Below are 9,548 nucleotides of genomic sequence, written 5' to 3' on the forward strand. Positions count from 1 at the left end.
ACCTATCTGATTTTGACATTATATATTTTCTGTTTTTTATTGTTGTTTATATGTCTTTTATATTATCTGTTTGCTAAACTCCTCCTCTGATCTGTATATTCTTTATTTGAAAATCAATAAAAAGATTGAAAAATGAAATGAAAAACGTTGTTCATTGTTTTTCCACATGATTGTGTTTATTGTCACCTGGCCAGTACAGATTGTGTTTTATTTAACAACATCACTGTGGTGAACAATGTTTTCCTTGTTCCCTTAGATAAAGAAATCCCCATTATTGTGGCCTGTAGCCTGATAGCACTGTTCTTCATCGTGGCTCCCATCGTCTTCTTCCAGGTAAAAAGGTAATGTCACCAATTCAAGTGAAGTTGGTTGTCATATGGACAGGTAATGGTGTGGTAGAGGTACAATCACAGGCATTTCACAGACTTCACAGGTAGACAGGGTCGTAAAGAGAACTTTTGGCTTGTTGGCCTTCATAAATGATGGACATTGAGTACAAGAGTTGAGATGTTATGTTGTAATGATACAGTAATGTGCATTAGTCTTAGGCAAATATATATAGCTAGGGTGTCTAAGACATTTGCTCAGGACTGTAGTAATTTTATGTATTGCACTGTACTGCTGCCACAAAAAAAAAACAGATTTCATGAAGATGTGAGTGATGATACACCTGATTCTGATCTGGGTCTCTATTGTGGACTGAGAGTGGGAAGGGGGCAGGCAGAGGGGAATCATGGTGGGGAAAAGGAGAAGGGAGAGGCATTCTGTCATGGTCAATAAACCAGTTCAAAGGTTCAATTTTATATCAGAGAGTGGATATAGTTTACAACCTGAAATTCTTACTCTTCACAGGCATCCACCAAACAGAGAGAAAAAAACCCAAAGAATGAATACCAGAAAAACGTTAGAATCAAATGACCTTGCCTGCTGTCTCGGGGTGGGTGCCACACCACTACCACCCCCACCCCCCGTCCCTGGCACTCCCTCGCTGCCACCTGTCCCACACCTCTTCTGCAAAGGGAAGATATCAATAAGATTGAAAGAGTACAGAGAGAATTTACAAGGATGTTGCCGGGACTTGAGGGCCTGAGTTACAGGGAAAGGTTGAATAGGTTAGGACGTTATTTCCTGGAGTGTAGGAGGATGAGGAGAGAGTTGATAGAGGCACACAAAAAATGAGGGTTATAAATGGGGTAAATGCAAAACTGACTTTTTCTACTGTGGGTGGATGAGACTGGAATTAGAGGTCATAGATTAAGGGTGAAAGGTGAAATATTTTAGGGCAATGTCTTCCCTCAGTGATGCGGAACAGGTGGAGGGTGTGGGTTTGACTTGAAAGAATTTGGATATGTATGGGAGAGTGGTGGGGTGGAGATATGTCTCTACCAGAGGAGATGTGAGGTGCTCCTTTCTTCTGCTAGCCTGCAGGTCACCCTTGGACAAGGCGTAGCACCTCCTTAGCCCCCCACCCCCTTTCAGGGTCATGTGAAACCAAGGGAACAGGTGGTGGATGGTCGTATGAGCAGCCGGTGCAGATCGCAGCCACTGATGCCAGGCAGACAGTCTCTGAAGAGGATTGATAATGGCTGGGCCTGTTCATCTTGTTAAGTCACCACTCAGAATAAGGCAATGGCAAACTACTTCTGCAGGAAAATTTGCCCAGAAGAACAATCATGGTCATGGAAAGAGCATGTTCACCTACACCATACGATAGGCAACGTAATGACGACATGTATGGGAGAGGTATGGAGGGCTGTGATCTAGGAACAGGTTGATGGGACTGGGCAGAATAATAATTCAGCACAGACTAGATGGGCTAAATGGCCTGTGTCTGTGACTCTGTGTAGGTATAGGCATCACACGGAAGTTAAAATATATAAATAATACCAACAGTGAAGAGAGGGAAGGAAAACAAGTCCTTATAACACAATCAAAGCATGGAAGAGTTTCACTAGGACCATAACCACCAGACCAGAGTAGGTGCACCAAGCAACCCATGCCTGTGATGACCTCAGTAACTCCTTGGAGTGCAGTGATGGATCTTGCAAACGCTAGCTTCTTAGCGCTGTTTTTTTTTTGTTCTCTTTGCTGCAGAAAGAAGAGGTTGTGGTTGGAGAGCATTCCGGACCCAGCCAAGAGTAAACTCTTCCACTTGGGCACGCAGGTAAATGTCTGGCAAAGCACCAGGGGACCTCACGGTTCATCCAGCGTGGGGGTCCAGTCTGCCGAGGGAAAGTCCCGAACGTTACTGCCTCTACCGCATTCCAGGCAGTGCATTCCAGCACCCACTACTCTCTCTGTAAGAAAACGTGCCTCTCACATCTCCTTTAAAATTACCCCTTCTCACCTTCAATGCCTGCCCTCTGGTATTAGGCATTTTCAACCTGGGAAACAGATACTCTTTGTCCACTCTGTCTATGCCTCTCATAATCTTATCGGATCTCCCTCAGCCTCTGCTGCTCCAGAGAAAACAAGTTTCCCTAGTTTGTCCAACGCTTCATGACAGCACACGCCCTCGAAACCAGGCAGCATCCTCTTCTGCACCCTCTCTAAATCCTCGACAGCCTCCCTATAAAGCAGTGACCAGAACAGTATATGTGATATACAGTTGCATATATGGTATATAAATAGGCGCCACAGCGGCGTAGTGATTAGCGCAACACTGTTATAGCTCAGGTCATTGGAGGTCAGTGTTCAACCCCGCACCTTCTGTGAGGAGTCTCCATACGCCCTCCCTTCGAAATGTGTGCGATTTGCCCAAGCGCTCAGGGTTCCTCCCACAGCACCGGGTAGATTGATCGTTCTTTGCAAATTGTCCCGTGAATAGAAACATAGAAACGTGCAAACACAGGTAAGAACCTATAACTCAATACAGGCCCTTCGGCCCACAATGCTGTGCCGAACATGAACATATTTAGAAATTACCGAGGGTTACCGATAACCCTCTATTTTTCTAAGCTCCACGTACCTATTCAAAAGTCTCTTAAAAGACCCTATCGTATCCGCCTCCACCACTGTCGCCGGCAGCCCATTCCACGCACACACCACTCTCTGAGTAAAAAACTTACCCCTGACATCTCCTCTGTGTTAGGCTTGGGCTAATCGCCGTTGGGGTGGTGTGGCTCAAAGGCACAGATGGACATACTCAAGGTTCAAAGTTCAAATTAAATTTAATACCACCCTGAGATTCATTTTCTTGTGGGCATTCACAATAGAACAGAGAAATGCAATAGGATCAATGAAAGGCCGGAGCCAACAGGACAGACAAGCAATGTACAAAAGACAACAAACTCTGCCAATACAAAAGAAGTAAGAATTAATGATAATAAATATTGAGAATTTGAAATGAAGTGTCCTTGAAAGTGAGTCCGGAGGTTGTGGGGATGGTTCAGTGAAGTTATCCCCTCTGGTTCGAGAGCCTGACGGCTGAGGGGTAATAACTGATCCTGAACCTGGTGGTGTGAGTCCTGAGGCTCCTGTACCTTCTTCCTGATGGCAGCAGCGAGAAGAGAGCGTGGCCTGGGTGGTGGTAGGGGAGGGGTTCCCTGATGATGAAAGTTACTTTCCTGCAACAGCGCTCCACATGGATGTGTTCAACGGTGGGGACGGCTTCACCCATGATTGACTGGGCCATATCGACTAGTTTTTGTAGGATTTTCTGCTCAAAGGCATTGGTGTTTCCACACCAGGCTGTGATGCAGCCAGTCAATACACATCTGTAAAAGTTTGTCAAGGTTTAGGTGTCAAAGCTTCTGAGGAAGTAGAGGTGCTGCAGACCTTTCTCCATTCTCGAGCTGGGCCCAGGGCAGGCCCTGCAAAATGATAACACGCACGAAGTTGGTAACCTTCTCCACCTCTGACCCTCCAATGAGGACTGCCTCGTGGACCTCCAGCTCCCTTCCTCCCGCAGTCAATAACCTGCTCCTGTTCCCTCTCTCTCACCTGTTACCAATGGCGAAGTGACTGAGGCCAATTGCCTTGGACCTGGGAAAGCTCACCCACCGCTTGATCAATGACAGAGCAGAATCTCAGAGGTTACCCAGCTGGTGACTTGTCAGCCCACACACAGACTGGACCCCACGATCCTTTCCTCCTTTCACAGGAAGCTTATTTACTGATTTCAGCATCATATTATGATGATGGCTGTGAAGCTTGAGGTGTCAGGGGTTCTGAATTCAAATCTGCCATTCTCTGTGAGGAGCCTGTACGTACCCGCCCCCACGGAATGCGTGGGTTTCCTCCCACAGTCTGAAGACGTACCAGTCAGTGGGTTATTTGTTTAGTGTTAAATTGTCCGTGGTTAGGTTAGAGTTAAATCAGCGAGTTACTAGCGGTGTGAGTCGAAGGGCCAAAGGGCCTGTTCTGTATCTCTAAGTAAGATAAATAAGTGCTACACAATTCACACAATTTATGTTCTATAACACACTCAGCCTTGAATACGTCTGAACACCTGTAGCAGCCATCAGTTGCTACCATCAGAAGCCTCCTTTGTACCCATGGGACAGGCCAGCATGGGTGGGTGCCCGGAAGAGGGAGACTCGAGCAGAGCCCTCAGCTGCTCACTGTCTATCCCCGTGAGCGGACGCACCAACAGAAAGTGGGGGATGCAGCCCGTTCCATCACAGCAAAGACTTCCCCGCCAGTCGAACACATCCGCATGGAGCGCTGTCGCAGGAAAGGAGCCCCCACCACCACCAGATTCGGGAACAGTCACTACCCCTCAACCATCAGCTCCTGAACCAGCGTGGGTGACTTCACTCACCGCGGCACTGAACTGATTCCACAGACTATAGACTCACTTGCAAGGACTTTACAACTCACGTTATCAGTATTATTTATTTATTTGTTTGTGTTGTGCTTCCACGATTGGCCTTTTTTTGTGTTCTATTTAATATCGTTTGCTGTCGGCCTTCATTTGCGTGTAGTCTTTCATCGATGCTATTGTATTTCTCTGTCATACTGTGAACGCCCGCAAGAAAATGAATCTCAGAGTCGGATATGGTGACATACATGTACTTTGATAATAAATTTTGAACTTTGAAGTTGTCCAGGTTCAGGATGAGGAGATCGCCTGACCGGCCCACCCTACACTCCTTGGAACACGTGGCTGGTGAGGCCTCACCAGTGTGGCCCTCCATTGGCTGGGGTTGACGGTGGATGTTGCATCCTACTGCCCACATGATATGCAAGCTAGGACAGTACAATATGGAGAGCCAGCCATTGCCCACGTAGCAGGCTCCCCCTCTCCGTCTACCTGGTGAATGGCAGAGACCGATACAGTTTGGCACCAGCGTGTCGCAGGTGTCACCGGTCAGCGTTGAATTCAACATAAGACTGCCTTAGGGATTCTAGCCCTGGATTTTTCCTCGGTGTTCACTCCCGAAGCCGTCCCCATGAGTGGGTGGGTATAGACGCAAAACAACGGAGGCTCGAGATCAGAGTTTTCCTTCTGCTGGAGGAGCTGCCGACCACGGCTGATGAGCCCCATCTTCCCGAAGCGACGGGTTTTAAGGCGCCAGTAACCCGCCTTTGCCCCTTCTCCTGTCAGTAGAAACGGTTCCGCGGGGCTTAGTAGCCAAGCCACACGTGAAGGCCAGGAGCTGGGCCTGATTGTCAGGGGCAATTTTGGAAGCATTTAGTAGGTTGTGGGAGCTTATCCCCATCACCTGTCCAGATAAGACAACTTGGTAAGATCTGTCCAACCCTCTCCCTTTCAGCCGAGCCCATTGAGACCAGTGGCTGCCGTAGAGACGGTGACTTTGGAAGAAGGCAACATCTGCAAAGTGGTGGCTGCGGAATCGACCGCTGCCTCTCCTCAGGTTATCCCAAGGTAGGTCCCTGACTCACTCCGGGGTCCATGGGTGGCGGGCGGACATCACCCCTCTCCCCTCATGAGGAGAAAGCTGCCCTGCTCAGCACCGGCAGGGAAACAGCTGTCTGAACCTTGAATTTACAACTTTCTACCAGAGCTCCACTAAAAGGAAATTCTTCAAAAATGTATTTTCAGGGATTCCCAAACTTTTTTACACCCTGGGCCAATACCATTAAGTAAAGGATTGGGATCCTGAGCCTATACCTTTACCTGGCCAGCGGTCTGTCCCTTATGCCACAGCCGCTTAGGGCAGCAATGAAGGTCACCCATCCCCGTCTGACCTCGGCCATCTCCTCCATTGTGCCCCAGGAGTGGTACGGGGTCCTCACTCCTGTCTTGCCAAGTTGACTTTGGTCTCCCGTGGTTTCCTCCATCCTTCAATGCAGGCAGATGTAGAAAAATTCTACATTGCTGTTTCAGGAACAGTTGTGTCTGGCCGGTCAGTGTTGTTAAACCTGAGTTAAACCCCCCCCCCCGAACCTGGAGGACCGGTACCTGTCCAAGTACCTTTGAAATGGTGTTAATGTACCTGCCTCAAACACTTCTGGTAGTTCATTCCATAATAATGACCACTCTGTAGGAGAAAGAAGTGTCCCTCAGGTTCCTATTAAATTTCTCCGCCCTCATCCTCACCCTACACTCAAAGGTACAACCTGTGCCTAATAAAATGGCCACTGAGTGTACGTCCATGGTCTTTTGCTGTTGTAGCCCGTCCACTTCAACATTCAACGTGTGTTCAGAGATGTGCTTCTGTACACCACTGTTGTAATGCATGTTTGTTTAGGTTACCATAGCCTTCCTGTCAGATTGAACCTCCTTGGCCATTCTCTGAACTCTCTCATTAACAAGGCGTTTTCACCCACAGAACTGCTGACACTAAATGTTTTTTTGTTTATTGCACCATTCTCTGTAAACTCTAGAGACTGTGTGTGTGAAAATCGCAGGAGATCAGCCGTTTCTGAGATACTCAAACCACCCCGTCTGGCACCGACAATCATTCCACAGTCAAAGTCACTTAGATCACATTTCTTTCCCATTTTGATGCTTGATTTGAACAACAACTGAACCTCTTGACCACGCCTGCACACTTTTATGCATTGAGTTGCTGCCTCATGATTGGCTGGTTAAATATTTGCATTAACGAGCTGATGTATCAGTGTACCCAATAAATTGGCCACAGAGTCCAGTTCTTGATTCTCCAACCCTGAGAAAAAGACTGTGTGCATTCATCCTATCCTTGCTCCCTTTGTAGTCTTACATACCACCATTAGATCACCCTTATTCTCCGAGACTCCAGCGCAAAAAGTCCAAATGTGCTCAGCCTCTGCCCATAACTCAGTCCCTCTGGGCCTGACAACGTCCTTGTAAAAATCTCCTCTGAACTCTCTTTCCAGCTTGGTAGCATCTTCCCTACAGCAAGGAGATCAAATCTGAGCACAACAATCTGTGTTACAGAACAGGAGAGATAAAATTGTCGATATCAGAATTATTGGCAACTCGTGGCAAAGATTTACTAAGTTTTATACTTTATGGCTCTGCAGGGTAAAAGTGGAATCCCCCCTGAAGGAGGAGAAACAGGACCATTCTTCTTCCCCAGTGACAAGCCACAGCAGCAAGCAAGCAGAAATGTACCAGGGTTTATCACCAGAAATGGGAACGTCTGCAGCAGAATGCTCTGACCCCCAGGCATCGCAGACTGAGCCAGCTAACTATAATGGCCCCTATTTATTCAATTTTCAAGATATTTCTTCCATCATGAGTATTCTTACCGAAATAAAGACGGCAACCAGTAAAAATGCGAATTATTTCAGGCGAGGGCAGGACGCTCCCGCCTATGTGAAGCTCCCCTCTGGAGGGGCAGTGGCAACAGATCAGAGTGATGCCAAGCCAGACCCATCTGGGCCTTCCAACGCTTATGTCCTGAATTTTCCCATTGCATCGAAGACGCCAAACTATTATCTGCACGCACTGCCCGGTGAGAAACCAGTCCAGCCGCCACACAGCTCCACTGCCAGTTGTGTCGCGTTTGCTTCGCCCGCTAACTCAGCCCACACACCTCCGCCAGAGGCTGCCACTGACAACGCTCAGGCAAAAGGCACGGTTTCAGGCGTGGCCAGTCTGCAGGAGACCTCATCCAGTCACGGGCCAGTGTGCAAGGATTCAGCGCCAGAGGATAAAAAAGCTCAGGACGCAAGCCCCGTCTCGCAGGACCATCCCGCAGCGGCACCCTGGCCAGCAACTTGCAGTGGCTACGTGCTGAGTCCTCCTGGGGAAGAGAGTCATGTGAAAACGGCCCCCACGCTCCCCACAGCCACCGAGCTCAAAGTCCAAAGCCTCTTGGCTGATCCTCAACCAGGGCTGGGGTACCACCCTCCGACTCGAACGATGGATACTGGCCACTCTCTAGAAGGAAATTCCTTGCCCAAGCACCAAACGGACTTGCAGAAGCTGCCGAGCAAGGAACGAGGGCAGTCTCTCGCCGACGTGGAGAACAGTGAGGCCCCAGAGGTCATACTTTACCAGCAAGGAGCCAAACCCATTCACTTCCAACAAATCGGAGATTATTGCTTCCTTCCTGGGTCCTGTCCAAGCAAGACCAATGAAATCACAAAAGTCAACTTCCCACCATCTCCCACAAACCAGAAACATGCCAAAGAATGTTGGGACTTGTCCCCTCATCAACCCGAGCAGTTTCTGAGCCACGGGAGGGGCAACTGTGTGTGAAGCTTGCTGGCTAGCCCCTCTCTCAAGTTTGAACTCGAATGGTTTTGGGGTTAGGGCTTTAGGAACAGGGATGGGGGTTAATAGGGGTCAAGGGTAATAAATAATGATCCTAGGCAGGAATTGAAGGTCAGGACGGGGTGCTGTGCCGTCGAGGGTGTGTGACCCACCCAGGTCAACGGGGTCGGTGGTCCGTGCAAGTCTGGAAGTTGAGGCCCAAAGTTGAGGGGTGACAAGTCCTGGGGTGAAGTCCAAAGTTGGGGGCTTGATGCCTGCAAGTCTGAGGTTCTGGGGCAAAGTGCTAGAGGCCCAGATGTGGCTTGTCCAGGAGCTGAAGGCCTGCCGGTCTGAGTAAATGGGGGGGTGGGGGGGAATGTCTCATTTTGTTTTGGTGCTGTTGTTCTGCTGAGTGTTGTGGGCCAGCGACACTGGGTTGGAATATGTGGCAATGCTTGCGGGCTGCCCCAGACGCATCTTTAGGCGTGCTGGTCATTAAAGCAAAAGGCGAGTTTCACTGTACGTGCAATCTATAAATCTGAGTCTGAGCTTTTCATCAGCAAGCTGTCAACCCATGCGATGGTTGAGAGCGTTACCTCTCTCCAGGGTGCAGTGCAGAGGAGTGGAGTCTGGCCCCAGTGTGGTAACCAGGTTACGGGCCCATCGTTCTGGTCTCAGTGATGATGAGATCACTGCTGGGGTAACAACAGAATGCAGAGCAGTACAGCACAGGAAGGGCCCACAATGTCTGTATTGGACATGAGGCCTAATTAAACGAAATGTTTTTGCCTGCAGACGATCCTTGTCCCTCCATTCCCTGCACGTTTTGTTTTTTGTTGAGGCTCCGTGCAGGACGGGCCCTTCTGGCCCTTCGAGTCATGCTGCCCAGCAATCCTCTGATTTAATCATATCCTAATCACAGGACAATTTACAACTAACCCACCAACTGGTACGACTT

The 9,548-nt window shown here is 48.8% G+C and overlaps 1 protein-coding gene across 2 annotated transcripts in view; it reads left to right on the forward strand.

The window, feature by feature from the left end:
• Positions 1-8,939, forward strand: part of csf2rb (colony stimulating factor 2 receptor subunit beta) — a 78,836-nt gene extending 69,897 nt beyond the window's left edge. For both annotated transcript variants that reach the window (XM_059953437.1, XM_059953438.1), the window contains exons 11-14: positions 257-341; positions 2,095-2,164; positions 5,718-5,830; positions 7,414-8,939. In XM_059953437.1, the coding sequence (XP_059809420.1) occupies positions 257-341; positions 2,095-2,164; positions 5,718-5,830; positions 7,414-8,596 (1,451 nt within the window). In that variant the 3' untranslated portion in view covers positions 8,597-8,939. The remainder of the gene's footprint in view (positions 1-256; positions 342-2,094; positions 2,165-5,717; positions 5,831-7,413) is intronic.
• The last annotated feature ends 609 nt before the right edge of the window (positions 8,940-9,548 follow it).

This window comes from Hypanus sabinus, chromosome 29, assembly GCF_030144855.1.
Source record: "Hypanus sabinus isolate sHypSab1 chromosome 29, sHypSab1.hap1, whole genome shotgun sequence".
Taxonomy (NCBI): Eukaryota; Metazoa; Chordata; class Chondrichthyes; order Myliobatiformes; family Dasyatidae; genus Hypanus; species Hypanus sabinus.